The 18,424-nt window shown below is 44.8% G+C and overlaps 1 protein-coding gene across 1 annotated transcript in view; it reads right to left on the reverse strand.

Moving 5' to 3' along the window:
- Positions 1-693: 693 nt before the first annotated feature.
- HS3ST2 (heparan sulfate-glucosamine 3-sulfotransferase 2) overlaps positions 694-18,424 on the reverse strand; it is a 49,141-nt gene continuing 31,410 nt past the window's right edge. The window contains exon 2 of the mRNA XM_084819226.1: positions 694-2,116. Coding sequence (XP_084675352.1) covers positions 1,498-2,116 — 619 coding nt within the window. The 3' untranslated portion in view covers positions 694-1,497. The remainder of the gene's footprint in view (positions 2,117-18,424) is intronic.

Genomic DNA, 18,424 nt, shown 5'->3' on the forward strand with positions numbered 1-18,424 from the left:
GGGGAGGATAAAGCAGGCCCATCCTTGGCTTAGGTGATGTAGAGCTGGAAAAAGTGCAGGGGAGGGCAACTGAAATGATCAAGAGGCTGGAGCATCTCTCCTATGAGGGAGGGTTACAACAGCTGGGATGGCTTAGCTTGGAGGAGAGTAAGGGGAGACATGACAGAGCTGTACAAACTTACGCATGGTGTGGAGAGGGAGACATTTTTCTCCTTCTCTCATGATGCTAGAATCCAAAGGGTTCTATGAATCCCATGAAGCCGATTGGTGGGAGATTCAGGACAGACAAAAGGAAGCCCTTCTTCACACAGCACAGAGTTAAACTACGGAATTCACTACCACAGGATGCAGTGATGGCCACCAATTTGGATGGCTTAAAAGGGGGTTGGACAAATTCCTGGAGGAGAAGGCTACTAGTCTTGATGGCTATGTGCTACCTCCAGTAAGCCTATGTGCACCAGCTGCTGGGGAACATGGGTGGGAGGGCGCTGTTGCGCTTGTGTCCTGCTTGTGGTTTCCTGGTCGACAGCTGGCTGGCCACTGTGTGAACAGAATGCTGGACTAGAGGGACCCTGGGTCTGACCCAGCCTCAGGGCTCTCCTGATGTTCTTAATGCAGAGGAGAATCCACCTGGCTGCCCAGTTTTGCACCCACAATATCCCTGAGAAAAATGTCACCATTAAAAATGAATTGGATTTGTTTTTATTTCACATGGGGGAGGGAAATACAAGGAGGATGGGTGGATTCACAGTCCTGAACAAGAAAAGGGGTGAGTGCCTGAAGTACCCGTAACAGCAGAAATCTGTGCTTTATTCACAGGACAGGAATATCTAACTGGACAGTGTGTTTCTGGAGACCTCCTTAGAAGAAGACAGACCAGCATCTCCATGGTCACCAGGCTCCCACATAAGAACGGAGAGGCCTAGCTAACCCTCTGGCACAAAACCTGCACCTCTGAGCAGGAGCGAGCCCCCTTCCCCTTCCAAATGGCAGCATATGAGGGATGGTGTGAGGCAGACCCATAGCAAACCCAGACTCTGCAGTCCAGGTGGGTTTGCCAAGGGCTGCTCTGAAGGGCATCCAGCTGGAAACCCGGGACGGACCAGGTGCCAAGTAGTGTCTAGGCAGTGATATTTATATACTATATTTATATAGAATATATAATAATTATTAAAAATAAAATCCATCCTTGGGCATCACATACCCTGATTGCACCAATGAAAAGAGAGCCAAGGGACCTGCCTACCCCCTTCCAGCTGCCCCCTCAGCCAACCAAGGGAGGAGATTGGCAGTGTGTGGCAACAAACCAACGGGTTTTGGGTGCTGCTACCCTGTGGCACTTCAGGACATTAATTCGTGCCAGCACTCACAGTGGGCCCAAACAAAGGCCAAGGCAGCCCAGCGGCGGCGGGGCGGGGAGGATGATCCCCGGCAATTGCTGCCTCTCGGAAGACTGAGGCATGCTGTGCTCTGCACCAGCACGCCCTGCTGAAGTGCTCATTCCCACCTGAAGTCCTGCCCAACAGTTTCATAGAATCTGATGTTATAGGGATGATAGAAGTCCTGCAGCTGCTCTATCACTTCTGGGTCAATCTGAACATGAGTCCTCCCCTTTGATTTCCCCAAACAGCGAGGCAACCTGCTCCCCTCTGTCTTCTTCAGGCAAGGGAAACCCTTTGTCTTGTTGAAGTAGAAGTGCTTGTCTGTGATCACCCGCTTGATGCCCAAGAAGTCCTGGATCTTGCCCATTTCCCCTGCCGGGTCTGTGATGAGCCGCTCCCCGCTGACGAAGTGGATCTGGGAAAGCGGGAAGTACTGGAGCCAGCTCTCCAGGTGCACCACGTACATGCCAATGCGGATGGCGTTCCAAGAGGTGTCCACCAAACCCAGGCTGCGGTTGCGGAAGGACAGGCCCTCGAAGGTGGGGATGTCGGGCCTCTTGGAGAGTGTCTGCGTGTAGTCCGAGATGGCTCTGGTTACGGGGTTTCTCACCACCACAATCAGCTTGGTGTCCCGTGACATATTGAAGATCCGCTGGGGGGCTTCCCTGGTGACAAAGTAGCTGGGGGTTTTCTCCATGGTGATCTGACTCTCCAAGGTCCGGGGCATCAGATGTCTGCAAGCAAAGAAATGTGGGGAGATGAGCAGCAAAGCAATGAAAAGGCAGAGCAGTAACCCCTGCCCTTGAAACCAGCAAATAGCTCCTTCCCAGGACCCCTCCCATATTTTGCTCCAAGGCACCTTAAGGTCTTCATTGGCGGGCCAGAAGGAAGTCAACCCAGAGGGAGTAGTCACCCATCTCCAGTGCCCACCTTGGTATCTTATTCACTGCTTGCTGTTACACTGCTATTTATCACAAGTTTGTTTGTTTATTTACATTTTTATACCACCCCAAAGCAGAAGTTCAAGAGACACTATGGGCTTCTGTTCTGGACAAAGTATGGACAATTAATGAAAATGATAAGTGAATTCTGAATACTTCTGAGGTAGTTATTTATAAAGAAATGGTTTTAAATGCTTTTGGATAAGGCTGATACTTTGTTATGGGTGTATGTTTTAGTAAGTGAGAATTGGTTTTTCTTCCTTCTCTCATAATTCTACCCAAATAACTGTTGGCTACCCAACAACGCTGAGTGGCAGCACATACAGGGCGGCTGCCATCAGTCTTCCTCTCACTAGGCAGGGCTTGGAAAGAAGTGAATGGGACATCAGCGAATTAATCAGTAATGAAACGCACTCAACTGGAATAGCCATAGCTAGTTGCTAAACAGATTTTCAAGTTGCAGTGAGGACTACTGGGACAAGGGAATAAAGAAACCACTAGGTAATACTACTCAATTTGACTTCTATTGACTTTTTACCTAGTGAGCACTGGCAATTAAACTCAGGCTTTGCTAAGATAGCACCTACTGCATTTCTCTTTGCTCCTTTTCTCTGCCTCTCAAGGGACCCATGCACATTCCAACTAGGGCTGCAGACAGATCTGCCAGATGGTGGCCCTGTTCACACATAATGGTTAGGGAATTTGCGCAAAACCCCACTAACCATGGTTCCAAAACCATCCCGGCTAACCACCCACCCCCCTGCAGCAGGGCTGAGGGGCCTGGGGTGCTTCCTGCCACGTGCATCGTGCTCCCGGTGCTCAAACGGGCGCTGTGTGGTTTACAGGCCATAACCACAGAGATGGCTGCCTAGAGCATCCGCTACTTCTGGCGATGCTCTAGCTGGCGTGGACTTTCTCTATGGTCGCTGGCACATCTCAACGGATGGAGCGGATGGCGCAGGCGTTTTTGTGGTGTGAGGGCCACTGGGATCCCTGACAGCAAAGGATGGTTATGGTAACTACAGAGGGGGGTTGTTACAGGAACCGCAGAGCCGCGTTGCTCCCAGTCATGTGATGGGCGTGCATGTTGTGGTTTCACTATCCCCCCCCCCCGTAGTTACCATAAGCACCCTCCCGCTGTGCGCGTCTGAACAGGGTTGTTCTGTTTTTAAATAATGGAGGTTATCCATTCTTATTTTTTGTGGAAGTGGAACTTGGTAGAAGTTGAACATCTGTTTAGCACCTAGCACAGACTAGTCTAATTAAGCCTGCACAACAACCCCTGGAATCGATCTGCAGATGTTGAGAGTCTAACATCATGCCAGCCCCACCCCCATCCCCAATTTGCTTAATATCTAACCTAATGAAGAGTTCTAAAGCTTGCTCAATATTTTGGTTAGTCCTAATAACCTTACTGTGGACTCTCCTTTTTTTTCTATAACCAACATGGTTATCTATTCTTTTAAAGCATTTCTGTTGTAAACATTCTTTTACATACTTATAATGAACACTTGTCTTAAACAAACACGGTATGTATAAGAGGTATGTGTAATTTATTTATACTATAAATAGGCTGTTGCAGGATATGTAAAAGTTGAGCTTAACAGGACATTCCCTATGAACACTTGGAATAAACGACTGGTTTGTTTGTTTCATAAGAAATAAGGACATGATGAAACAGAAAGACAGAGCACCGGATCCACATTAGTCAGAGTAGGCCACTTGACATCAATGAGATTTAAGTTAGTGAGTCTTACTTTTCTATTGACTTCAATGGGTCTATTTTAAGAGTGATTCAATCTGGATCCAACCCAGACAAAATCACTTACAATGCAATCCTATCCATGTCTACTCTCTGAGTTGCTCTGAGTTCAATGGGGCTGTCAGGGTTCCACCACTGGAACTCCCAGGTAAGTGAGTATAGGATTGCAGCCTTATACTGTAGCTAGAAAGTAAAAAACAACAACAACAGATGCAGTAGCTTGTTTTCTAAAAAATTCTGTTTCAACATGTCACACAATATACAAAACAGGTCAAGAAACAAGAGTTAAGACAACAGTGCTACCAGGGCAAAGCATTCCAGGGAGAGTAGTGCTGAAAACAAGTGTAATTCTCTTGTGGAAGTTGATAAGTCAATTCACATGTAAGGAGAAGCCACTGTGGGTGAATTTCCCTGTAGGGTTTGTTGTCATGGTGGTGGCCATTTTGAATATCTGGGGCACAGTGAGAGCACGCCATAGCTTCTTGTTACATGCGAACCCAGCCAGGGTAGGTTGTTGTAAGACACCATCGTAAGACAGCCCATGGGTTCTGGGTGGCTTGTCAACCACCCCAACAATCCACCCTTGCCGAGTTCACACATAACGACTTGGTTCACACAACATAGTAACCCACACTCAAGGGTTGAGTGTGAGTTGTCATTGATCCATGGGTTGTTGTTGAAATCCACAGTTCACAACCTAACAACAAACCATGGGTTCTCTTCATGGGTTGTTCGTGGTTAACAAACCATGATTTGTTGGTGCGGCTGGATTCAGACAACACAATAACCAATGTTTCAACAACCTACAGTTCAACAACAACCCACACTCAACTCTTTCCTGGAGGGTGAGTTATTGTGTTGTCTGAACCCAATGAGAAGCTGTGGCAGCAGGTTGGATTGGAAACCTGACGCCCATGGGCGCTGCAACCCACCATGGTTAATAAGCCACAGTGGGCTGCGACAATCGTGCGAACCAGGTCGATTAGATTTAACTGTCCCTCCACTTTGCGAGATATTTACTACCTAACCCAGCTAAACGCTTTCTTTCTCAAACTTGAGAAAAAAGCTTCAGGGAAGTCCAGCAGGTTCACAATGCACATTTTCAGGGGGAGAAATTGCATAGTGCTTGACAATCATACTTTAGAATATCTGTAGCCTCCAATTTCCCCTTCATGGATCACTGCCTTGTTGTGGTGAAGGGGCTTGCATAACTCAGTGAAGCCATAAGCTATGCCGTACAGGGCCACCCAAGATGGACAGGTCATGGCGGAGAGTTCTGACAAAATGTGGTCCACTGGAGAAGGAAATGGCAACCCACTCCAGTACTCCTGCCAAGAAAACCCCATGGAATGTATCACAAGGCTAAAAGATATGACGCCAGAAGATGAGCCCCTCAGGTCGGAAGATGTCCAATATACTACTGGGGAAGAGCAGAGGGAATCTCCAAGTAGCGCCAGAAAGAGTGAAGCGGCTGGGCCAAAGCCGAAAGGACACTCAGCTGTGGATGTGTCTGGTGGTGAAAAGAAAATCCAATGCTGTAAAGAACAATATTGTTTAGGAACCTGGAATGTCAGATCAATGAATCAAGGTAAGCTGGAGGTGGTCAAACATGAGATGGCAAGGTTGAACATCGACATCTTGGGAATCAGTGAACTAAAATGGACAAGCATGGGCAAATTTAATTCAGGTGACCATTATATCTACTACTGTGGGCAAGAATCCCTTAGAAGAAATGGAGTAGCACTCATAGTCAATAAAAGGATGGGAAAAGCAGTACTGGGGTACAATCTCAAAAACGATAGAATGATCTCAGTACGAATCCAAGGCAAACCATTCAACATCACAGTAATTCAAGTCTATGCCCCAACCACTGAGGCCAAAGAAGCTGAGGTTGATCGGTTCTATGAAGACCTACACCTTCTAGAACTAACACCAAAAAAAGATGTCCTCTTCATCATAGGGGATTGGAATGCTAAAGTAGGAAGTCAAGAAATCACCAGGATAACAGGCAGGCATGGCCTGGGTGTACAAAATGAAGCAGGACAAAGGCTAATAGAGTTTTGCCAAGAAAACACGCTGATCACAGCAAACACTCTTTTCCAACAGCACAAGAGGCGACTGTACACATGGCCATCACCAGATGGCCAATATTGAAATCAGATTGATTATGTCCTTTGCAGCCAAAGATGGAGAAGCTCTATACAGTCAGTAAAAACAAGACCTGGAGCTGACTGTCGCTCAGATCATGAGCTTCTTATTGCAAAATTTCAGCTTAAATTGAAGAACGTAGGGAAAACCACTAAACCATTCAGGTATGACCTCAATCATATCCGTTTTGAATATACAGTGGAGGTGAGGAATAGATTTAAGGGATTAGACCTGATAGACAGAGTGCCTGAAGAACTATGGACGGAGGTTCATAACATTGTTCAGGAGGCAGCAACGAAATCCATCCCAAAGAAAAAGAAATGCAAGAAAGCCAAGTGGCTGTCTGATGGGGCTTTACAAGTAGCTGAAGAAAGAAGGGAAGCGAAAAGCAAGGGAGAAAGGGGAAGATATAGCCAACTGAATGCAGATTTCCAGAGAATAGCAAGGAGAGACAAGAAGGCCTTCTTAAATGAACAATGCAAAGAAATCAAGGAAAACAATAGACTGGGAAAGACTAGAGATCTTTTCAAGAAAATTGGAGATATCAAGGGAACGTTTTGTGCAAAGATGGGCATGATAAAGGACAAAGAAGGCAGGGACCTAACAGAAGCAGATGAGATTAAGAAGAGGTGGAAAGAATACACAGAAGAACTATACAGGAAAGATCTGAATGTCCCTGATAGCCATGATAGTGCGGTCACTGAACTTGAGCTGGACATCCTCGAGAGTGAAGTCAAGTGGGCCTTAGGAAGCATTACTAACAACAAAGCTAGTGGAGATGACAGTCTTCCAGCTGAGCTATTTAAGATTCTAAAAGATGATGCTGTTAAAGTGCTGCACTCAATATGCCAACAAATTTCGAACACTCAACACTGGCCACAAGACTGGAAAAGGTCAGTTTACATTCCAATTCCAAAGAAGAGCAATGCCGAAGAGTGTTCAAATTGCGCTCATTTCACATGCCAGCAAGGTGATGCTCAAAATCCTACAAGCTAGGCTTCAGCAGTATGTTCTCAGTAACCGAGAACTACCGGAAGTACAAACTGGGTTCCAAAGAGGCAGAGGAACTAGAGATCCAATCGCCAACATTCGCTGGATCATGGAGAAAGCAAGAGAATTCCAGAAAAACGTCTATTTCTGCTTCATTGACTATACTAAAGCCATTGATTGATAAGAACCAGACATGGAACAACCGAATGGTTCAAAATTGGGAAAGGAGTACGAAAAGGCTGCATATTGTTGCCCTGCTTATTTAACTTATATGCAGAGTACATCATGAGAAACGGCGGGTTGGATGAATCACAGGTCAGAATTAAGATTGCCGGGAGAATTATCAACAACCTCCGATATGCAGACGATACCACCCTAATGGCAGAAAGCAAAGAGGATCTAAAGAGCCTCTTGAGGGTGAAAGTGGAGAGTGCAAAAGCTGGTTTGAAATTCAATATTAAAAAAACTAAGATCATGGCATCTGGCCCCATCACTTCCTGGCATATAGAAGGGGAAGAAATGGAAGCAGTGACAGATTTTACTTTCTTGGGCTCCAAGATCACTGCAGACGGTGACTGTAGCCATGAAATTAAAAGACGCTTGCTCCTTGGGAGGAAAGCTATGGCAAACCTAGACAGCATAGTGAGAAGCAGAGACATCACCTTGCCGACAAAGGTCCGTCTAATCAAAGCTATGGTTTTCCCAGTAGTAATGTATGGCTGTGAGAGCTGGACTATAAGGAAGGCTGAGCGCCGAAGAATCGATGCCTTTGAACTGTGGTGCTGGAGAAGACTCTTACGAGTCCCCTGGACTGCAAGGAGGTCAAATCAGTCCATCCTAAAGGAAATCAACCCTGAGTGCTCATTGGAAGGACAGATACTGAAACTGAAGCTCAAATATTTTGGCCACCTAATGCGAAGAGAAAACTCCCTGGAAAAGACCCTGATGCTGAGAAAGATTGAAGGCAAAAGGAGAAGGGGACGGCAGAGGATGAGATGGCTAGATAGCATCACCGATGCAATGAATATGAACTTGAGCACACTCCGGGAGAGAGCGCAGGACAGGAAGGCCTGGTGTGCTATGGTCCATGGGGTCACGAAGAGTCGGACACGACTGAACGACTGAACAACAACAAGCCTCCAATTTGTCCAAGAATTAAACTAATGCAAAAGTTGATCAAAATAAAGGTCCCATGGCCACATTTCTAAGGAGAGTCCCAAAAAACAGACATTCAGCTGTGTTGATCCATCTCTCTCTCTCTCTCTTTCTCTCTCTCTCGGTACATGAACCCCATTCCAAAAAGAACCATGGTACATAGAATAATAACCAATTTATTAGGATGAGCTGACCATCATAGAAGAGTGAGCTGGCAAAGGGCAGTGTAGTGATTAGTGTTTTGGATCTTGTCTGGAGAGAACAGCAAAATGAAGAGCACAACATGTCCCTAAATAGTGTAAGACCACCAGTACAAGATTTTCCAGAAATTTCTTTTTCCAGCAACAAACCAGTTCTAGATGTTTATCTCCATCAAGAGCAGACCTTTTGTAAAGCTAATAGTCTAACAGTGCAATCCTACACATGTCTACTCAGAATTCAGCCCCATTTACTTAAGTCAGACTTACTCCCAGGTAAGTGAGTAGAGGTTTCAAGACTTAATTGCCCATTCAAGGCACCCCAAATACCCAGTATTACAACATGGATAGCTTACAATATAATCTCAGAGAGAACAGGCATGTCTTGTGTGTGGGGGTGCTGGCAGAAGACGTCATCGTTTTGACCCTGCGAGCCCTAGCACCACCACAACATTGGTTAAAGGAGTACAAATGTTCCAGCTCTAAGAAGAAAGGGAAGTGGATAGTCATAGAATCATAGAATAGTAGGGTTGGAAGGGGCCTACAAGGCCATTGAGTCCAACCCCCTGCTCAATGCAGGAATACAAGTCAGAGCATCCCTGACAGGGGGCTGTCCAGCCTCATCTCGAATGCATCCAGTGTGGAAGAGCCCATCACCTCCCTAGGGAATGGGTTCCATTGTCGTATTGCTCTAACAGTCAGGACGTTTTTCCTGATGCTCAGCCGGAATCTGGTTTCCTGTCACTTGAGCCCATGATTCCGTGTCCTGCACTCTGGGATGATCAAGAAGAGATCCTGGCTTTCCTCTCTGTGACAACCTTTCAAGGAGTTGAAGAGTGCTATCATATCTCCCCTCAGTCTTCTCTTCTCAAGGCTAAACATGCCCAGCTCTTTCAGTCTCTCTTCATAGGGCTTTGTTTCCAGTCCCCTGATCATCTTTGTTGCCCTCCTTTGAACCCTCTCCAGTTTGTCTGCATCCTTCTTAAAGTGTGGTGCCCAGAACTGGACACAGTACTCCAGATGAGGCCTAACCAGTGCTGAGTAGAGGGGAACTAGTACTTCCCGGGATTTGGAAGCTATGCTTCTATGAATGCAGCCCAAAAGAGCATGTGCCTTTTTTGCAGCCACATCCCATTGTTGGCTCATATTCAGCTAGTGATCGCAACAATTCCAAGATCTTTCTCACTTGTAGTGTATCCCCCATCTTGTAACTGTGCATTTGGTTTCTTTTTCCTAGGTGCAGAACTTGGCATTGATCCCAATTAAATGTCATTCTGTTGTTTTCTGCCCAGCGCTCCAGTTTATCCAGATCACTTTGAATTTTGTTTCTGTCCTCCAAAGTATTAGCTATCCCACCCCATTTTGTGTCATCTGCAAATTTGATCAGCATTCCCTGCACCTCCTCCTCCAAGTAGGGATGTTGGAGAATTTCTCCACGAATCTCCAGGAGGCCGAATGCCAACGCATTCGGCCCCCCAAAATTGGTGTGGAAATTCTCCAACACCCCCCCACCCCCCCCGGGATGGGACTTACCTCTGTCGAATGTCCCTCTTGGCAGCGGGTCCCGGCGGTGTTTCGGCAGCGGCGGCGGCTGGTCTTCTGACTGGCTGCCGCTGCCGCCATTTCACAGTAAAGTAAAAAACAACAACAAAAAAACGTGATAAGCTACGTAACAATTTACGTAGCCTATCACGGCTAGATTTTCAAAGTCAGCCGTGATAGATTTACGTAGCCTATCACAGCTGACTTTGAAAATCTAGCCGTGATAGGCTACGTAAATCGTTACGTAGCCTATCACGTGTTTTTTTTTTTTTTTACAATTTACTTTTCTATTTCGCGGCCGGGGAGACGGGGCGTTCCCCCCTGGCCAGAATTTCGGCGGGGAGGGATGGGGCGCTTCCCCCCAGGCCTGAATTTTGGCTGGGAGGGGTGGGGCGCCTCCCCCCCGCCAAGAATTTCGGGGGGAGAAACGGAGCACCTCCCCCCCACACCGAAAACAGCTGCGGGACCAGGTAAGGGACTTTCGTCCATCCTTACCTCCAAGTCATTAATAAAAAGGTTGAAGAGCACTGGGCCCAGGACTGAGCCCTGCGGTACCCCACTCGTTACCTCTCCCCAGTTTGAGGAAATCCCATTGAGAAGCACTCTTTGAGTCCGATTCTGCAGCCAACTGGGGATCCACCAGATCGTTGTTTCATCTAGCCCACTTTGAGCTAGTTTGCTCATCAGGAGATCATGGGGCACTTTGTTGAAAGTTTTGCTGAAGTCGAGGTATATGATGTCTACAGCATTCCCACGGTCTACAAGGGAGGTTACTTGATCAAAACATGAGATCAGGTTCATCTGGCAGGATTTGTTCTTGACAAATCCATGTTGGCTTGGAGTAATCACTGCATTGTTTTCAAGGTGCTTACAAATGGATTGCTTTATCATCTGCTGCAGAATTTTCCCAGGGATTGATGTCAGACTGACTGGTCTGTAGTTCCCAGGTTCCTCCTTTTTACCCTTTTTGAAGATAGGGACAACATTAGCCCTCCTCCAGTCATCTGGCACTTCTCCCGTCCTCCATGATTTCTCAAAGAGAATAGACAGCGGTTCTGAGAGTTCTTCTGCCAGTTCCTTTATGACTCTAGGATGCAGTTCATCTGGCCCTGGAGATTTGAACTCATTCAAAGTAATGAGGTGTTCCTTGACCATATGCCTATCGATCTCAAGCTGCAATCCTGCCCCTTCAGCCTGTACTTCGCCTTTGCCAGGGGGGTCATAGACCCTCTTTTGGGTGAAGACTGAGCCAAAGTAGGAATTGAGCACCTCTGCCTTTTCTCTGTCATCTGTTATCGTTTTGCCATCCTTATTTAATAGCTGAACCACCATTTCTTTCCTCTGCCTTTTACTATGCACGTAGCTGAAGAAAGCCTTTTTATTGTTTTTAGCATCCCTCGCTAACCTCAGCTCATTCTCAGCTTTAGCCTTCCTGACGCCATCCCTGCAATTCTGTGCTACCTGACTGTACTCTTCCTTTGTTGCTTGGCCTTCTTTCCACTTCCTATATGTGTCCTTTTTTGTTTTCAGGTCATCCCTAAGCTTTTTGTGAAGCCACATTGGCTTCTTCTGTTGTCTTCCACCTTTTCTTCTTGTTGGAATTCTTTGTAATTGTGCCATGAGAATTTCCTTTTTTAAAAGCTCCCACCCATCTTGGACTCCTTTTCCTGTTAGCGTCACTTGCCATGGGACCTTACTGATCATTGTTCTGAGTTTATTAAAATCAGCTTTCCTAAAATCCAGGGTACACCAATATCTATTTGATTCTGTCAGTTATTAAAAATGCACAAATCCGTAAATCTAACAGAAAACTAGACGTTAAAAATATATTTTAAAATAATAAATAAAAACCTAACCACATTTCAACAACTTAGTTTTATCTTCAAACTGAACCTGGCAGCTGCGTCCTTTCACTCCGGGAACTCTTGTCAGACAGTCATATGTCAATAGTACTAAAATGAGTATTCCTCTTATTCTCTGCACAACTGCGGCTCTGTGTGTCGGTAACCGCTTGCTACTCCAAACTCTCATCCAATTCTGCTCTTCTCCCAGGATAACAATGCCTCTTCGACGGCTTCTCGCCCATGGCTGAGAGCCTCAGGCTGAAAGCCCTTTTGCTCTTGCCCTCTGGCTTGCGCTGGAGGCTGGAGGCTTAAGTTCAAATCCACAGGGCCAGATGAACTGCATCCTTGAGTAATAAAGGAACTGGCAGAAGAACTCTTGGAACCATCGTCTATTATCTTTGGGAAATCATGGAGGACGGGTGAAGTTCCAGATGATTGGAGGAAGGCTAACATTGTCCCTATCTTCAAAAAGGGCAAAAAGAAGGAACCTGGGAACTACAGACCAGTCAGTCTGACATCAATCCCTGGGAAAATTCTGCAGCAGATGATAAAGCAATCCATCTGGAAGCACCTTGAAAACAATGCAGTGATTACTCCAAGCCGTCATGGATTTGTCAAGAACAAGGCCTGCCAGACGAATCTGATCTCATTTTTCGATCAGGTCACCTCCCTTGTGGACTGTGGGAATGCTGAGGACATCATATACCTCGACTTCAGCAAAGCTTTCGAGCAAACTAGCTCAAAGTGGGCTATATGAAACAACGATCTGGTGGATCCACAGTTGGCTACAGAATCGGACTCAAAGAGTGCTTATCAATGGGACCTTCTCAAACTGGGGAGAGGTAACAAGTGGGGTACCGCAAGGCTCAGTCCTGGGCCCAGTGCTCTTCAAGCTTTTTATTAATGACTTGGAGGAGGAGGTGTAGGGAATGCTGATCAAATGTGCAGATGAGACAAAATTGGGTGGGATAGCTAATACTTTGGGAGACAGAAACAGAATTCAAAGTGATCTTGATAGGCTGGAGCGCTGGGCTGAAAACAACAGAATGACATTTAATAGGGATAAATGCCAAGTTCTGCACTTAGGAAAAAGAAACCAAAGGCACAGTTACAAGATGGGGGATACGTGGCTCAACAACACTACAAGTGAGAAGGATCTTGGAATTGTTGTAGACCACAAGCTGAATATGAGCCAACAATGGGATGTGGCTGCAAAAAAGGCACATGCTCTTTTGGGCTGCATTAATAAAAGCATAGCTTCCAAATCACGTGAAGTATTAGTTCCCCTCTACAACTAGTATGATTAAAAAGAGAAGGTTTAAGAGTCGGATGTGGTTTGCTGAGGACTGTTGGAAGAGCACGAAAAGACTAGTCCAGGAACTCAGGAAATTGAAGTTAAGGAGAGGTGAGAAAAGCCTTGCCCTTCAAATACATATAGCTAAACTATGGTATGATTATAAAACTGTCCTTAAAGAAAAGAAACAACAATATTATGAGTCACAGTGGAAAGAATGCAGCAATTCAAAAGGATCCTCAGAAATTTTGGCATTTTGTTGCTCAAAGTACAAGTAAGATAAATTACTCTCTAGAAGCATCAGTGCAAGGAAAGGACCAGGAGAAATATTTCACTGGCCAGATTTCACTTTCGATCAGATCAAGGGGATTATTGCAAGACAATCAGTTAATATGGCACCAGGGGAAGACATGATCCCCACAGAACTTTATACGGTGAGACCAGAGTACTGATCCCTATTTTTGCAAAACTGTTTTCTTACAAAAACCGCACTGGCTGTGCAGCAGAGGGGTGGAAGCTGAGCATCACTGCTCCCATACATAAAATGGAGATAGGAGAGATCCAGCTAATTATAGGCCTAGATGTTGCTTCCAAATTGTATGCCAGGTTCCTCCTTGAAAAGTTAGAAGAATGGTCAGACACGCAAAAAAAGATATCTGAGGTACAAGCTGGGTTTCAAAGAGGGAAGTCTACAGTCGATCTGTGTTTTGTGAGGAATTTTCTGTTGTGTAAATATGTTCATAACATAAAGTAAAAGCTCTATGTTGCCTTCATTGATCTGGTCAGCATTTGATACTATTTCTAGACACTTATTATGGCAGAAATTGGAAACGACAAACATAGACAATCATTTACTTTGTCTAATTAAAGCATTGTATACCGATACATTGGTACAAGTTAAAGTTGATCTGGCTGGCCATCTTACCTCTAATTTTTTTTTAAAAGCTTTTGTTGGAGATAAACAGGGATGCATTTTGGCACCTTTTCTGTTTACTTCTACATTAATGATATGGTTAAGGAACTGGATGGTTTACAATTTGCCCTTGTTACAATTCTTGATCAAAACTTTTTACTACTAATGTAAGCCGATGACCTAGTACTTGTATCTAGAACTTAGGTAGGACTAAGATGGCGTCTTGAAAAGTTTGGCTCATACTGTAAGGTAAATGCTTTGTCCATAAATTACACTAAGACACAGGTGGTTGTGTTTGGGAAGTGTTCTAAAAAGCATGTCTGGCATTTGGATGAATATATTATAAAACAAGTGAAAACATTTAAATATTTGGGAATGGTCTATTCAGAAATAGCCTCTTGTAATGAACAACTGACATTAAACAGATATTAAACAGATACAGATATTAAACTGTACGCCTTTAGATCAGCTAAAGCTATTCTGAAATTTGCTGCCTCTAAAGGAGGAAACTTGGTAAATCCTGCTCTATCTGTTTATAAAGCCAAAACAATGGTCCAAACCCTCTATGGGGCAGAGGTCTGGGATACCTCAAAGGTGTCAGGTTTAGATCCCCCTCAGAATTACTTTCTAAGAGCTCTGCTGGGCCTACCTAAAGATGTGCTATCTTCCATGGTTAGAGACATGTATGTTGGGCACCGAAAGCCAAATAGATAAAAGAATTCTGTGTTATTGGTTTAGGTGCGACATATGGATAACACTGGGCTACCCAAAAAATGTTTGATTGAACTGACTAATGGATTACCTATTAAAAATTGGATATACCACGCGGCCCAACTTATGGTTAAATATGGTCTCTCATTGACTGAACTTAAAAACTTCCCATGAGATATACAGAAAAATATTATTAAGAGAACTATAAGGAGGTTGTTACTAAAAAGGATTTAAACTCTGTTTATATATCTACACATACACCATTCTATTTTAAACTTAGAGAGGCCCGTGAACGTGTAGATTATTTTACTGAGCTGACATTTGTACAACTCTGGAAAACTTTTAGAGTTATGATTAAATATGATGGATACTGCTTTTACAGATGGGAGGCAGAGGGGGATTCCAGCAAATGAGTGTATTTGTATTGGTGGCTGTCCTGAGCCAGAGGATCTTGTCCATTATATTCTACCCTTATGCAATGACCCAAGGGAACTGTTTGTGGTACCCTTACCTGAAAAGTCCTCTTAGCAGAGTCCTTTGGATATGATTTTCTATCTCTTAGTAGATATGGATAAATACGTGACCTGGAGTGTGCCTCTCTTTGCCATTGCTGCCAAGAAGATCAGAAAGAAATACATAGCAAAGGATATAAATCAATTGCAAAGGAGATGACTATATTTGATTTACACCAACCATAACACTTATGGATCAATGGCAGATTATTTTTATATTTTGTATATTATGTGTTATATGTATTATGTGCAACCCTCACATTTTTTGCTTCTCTTGGTGTGTGTATTTATACCATATTACTTATGGACTATTTTTATATTTTTAAATCTTGTACATTATGTGTTATATATATTTTTAACCTTGGTATTTTTTGCTTTGTTCTCAGTGTATGTGTATATTTTATGCAAAGGCCATCAGCCAAAAGCAATAAAATTGGATTGGAAGAAGAAAGGGGAGCTGCCGCCGCTGCCACTGCCTGCTGTATCCGTCTACAACAAGGCAATTGCTGCTGTTTTATCTTCACATCAGAATGGAAGAGAATTGACCAGATATCTGGCTGTAACTGGAAAGGCACATTTGAATTCAAATACGCCATTAATTATTATTTTTCTCAAAAGTACATCTAAGAGAAGTATCAGTCAAGCATGATGGGGGTGTGTGGCTAATTTAACTTCTAAAAAAAGCCTTTGGATCACAGTTTCCAGTTGAAAAAATGTATTTCAGCATTAAAGAGTAACCCATATAGCCTAGATCACAATACACTGCAAATTTAGAGTTCATATATTGCAGAAACATTTTCAGGACTTTGGGTAACTTGTGCAAGCCATGGACTGTGTTGGACGCCCCCCTGCCCCCCAACACTGGCCAGTCTGACACAGGGATGGGGATCCCTTCCTGACCCTCAGACCCCGAGCTAAATGCCTCCAATGAACAATCTCCAGATAACTTTATTGGGTGTTTACTTCATCTGTTGGGTCAGCTTGCACTTAATGCCCTCTTGATAAGCCACGTTCGCTCATTTATGCTTTTGTCACTGTGGATCAGGTGAGGTTGGGGGCTATCCTCATTATTTGTTAAGTTGTTCTTTGACTTAATGTATTACAGAAAAATATCTTGTTGATTTGTTAAAAATGGAACTAACAGGTCAGTTTGCCAGAAAATAGACTTCTTGCTTTTTCACAAGGTATAAAGATTTTGAGCAGAGTTGCAGATTTTATCACATAACAGTAAAAGCCTGTGATGGAGAAGTTTGACTGTTAGTTAGTTTTTAAAAAACTGTATGTTTCATCCTTGGTTTGGTTAGCAACTACTTCGATAAAAAATTGAAAAAAATTATCATGGAATTTTAGCTTTTGGTTGAAAGTATTGATCTTGAATTTATTTTTTAAAAATCTGATTTATGTTTATTTTTTTCACCTTTACTTTTGTAATATATTGGTTATTCCTGACACAGTGGCCTCCAGTGCTTACTGACCCAGAGCTTCACTGAACTACAGGTATTTTGAACTACAACTCCCAGCATCCCTAACCATTGGCCACACTGGCTGGGGCCAATAGAAGTTGTAGCCCAACTTTTCTGGCCTCGGTAATAGACTGGATGAGAGCCCATAAACTGAGGCTCAATTCAGACAAGACTGAGGAGCTGCTCTTGGATGGTTCCTCTGTCCAGATGGGGAGTGCAACTGGCTCTGGATGGGATCGCCCCCCCCCCCGCAGCAGATGTCACCTGGATCCATCAGTGTCACTGGAGGCTCAGGTGGCCTCTGTGGCATGATGTCTGTTTCCCGCCTCCCAGCTGAGCAGAGCAGAGCAGAGCAAGCTGCTCCAGCTGGTCCAGGGACTACAGAAGCAGGCAAGCTCCCAGACAGCGAGCGACCAGAGCGAGCAGACAGGGGGAGCAAACAGGAGTTGGCCAGAGGAGTTCGGCAGGGGAGGTCCAGGGGGAGGCCCCTAACATTTTTTTAAATTATTTTTATTTTAACTAACTTTTTCCCATTTATTTGTCTTGTAACACACACTTTCACACCAGTGGGACTCTGCTTTTAACCTCTACTGAGTAGAGGTGCAGGTGCAGGCTAGTCTAGAACAATCACAATGCTAGACACAAAAAGGGAAAAGAGGCTATGGAAGGACAAGACTCTCCGGTGGTGGTGACCTGCAAGGGGTGTGCAATGTTTGTTTTCTTGCCTGAGAACAACATGGCCTACACCTGCAACAAGTGCAAGTTGATCACACTGCTGGAGGAAAAAGTAAGTGGACTGGAGCGGCAACTGTCGACCCTCCAGGGAATAAGAGAACACGACGAGTTCTTGGACAGAATGGGGGAACTACAGCAGCAAAGGGCAGACCAGAAGCTTGAAGAGCAACAGCAAGATGAGGCAGTGGGAAATGCTGAGATGAAGAAAAATGGAATAGAGGATACTCCTTGGAAAAGGGTGACAGTTAGGAGAAGAAGAACTAGACGCCACTCTGCACCAGTGGAAGCAGTGGAGCTGTGGAACCGATTCCAGGTACTTGCGGATGAGACTGGAGGACAGCCTGCAGAGGAAGAATCACAGGGGAACCTGCATGACAGTGAGCAAGAGGGTGAAGGTCAGTCAAACAGAGGCGATGAAACCCAGGCCTAGAAGAAGAAGAAGAGAAGAGTGGTAGTAGTGGGAGACTCCTTGCTGCGTGGGATCGAGACCCAAGTATGTTGCGAAGACCCGTGGACTCGCCAGGTATGTTGTCTCCCGGGAGGACAGATGAGAGACGTGAGTGAAAGGTTGCCTGCACTCATAAAGCCCACTGACAGGTATCCCTTTCTTCTCATCCATGTGGGAACAAATGATACCGCCAAGCGAAGCTACGAAGAGATCACGTCAGACTTTGAAGCTTTGGGAAGGAAACTCAAGAACTTTGGGGCCCAGATAGTTTTCTCATCCATCCTTCCAGTAGTTAGAAGAGGGATAGAAAGGGAACGAAAAATACTCCGGGTGAATGACTGGCTACGAAGGTGGTGCCGACGAGAGAGATTTGGATTCTGGGACCAC

The sequence above is a fragment of the Heloderma suspectum genome, chromosome 12 (assembly GCF_057233095.1).
Source record: "Heloderma suspectum isolate Gila_16-S chromosome 12, 16-S_ref, whole genome shotgun sequence".
In the NCBI taxonomy this organism is placed as follows: domain Eukaryota; kingdom Metazoa; phylum Chordata; class Lepidosauria; order Squamata; family Helodermatidae; genus Heloderma; species Heloderma suspectum.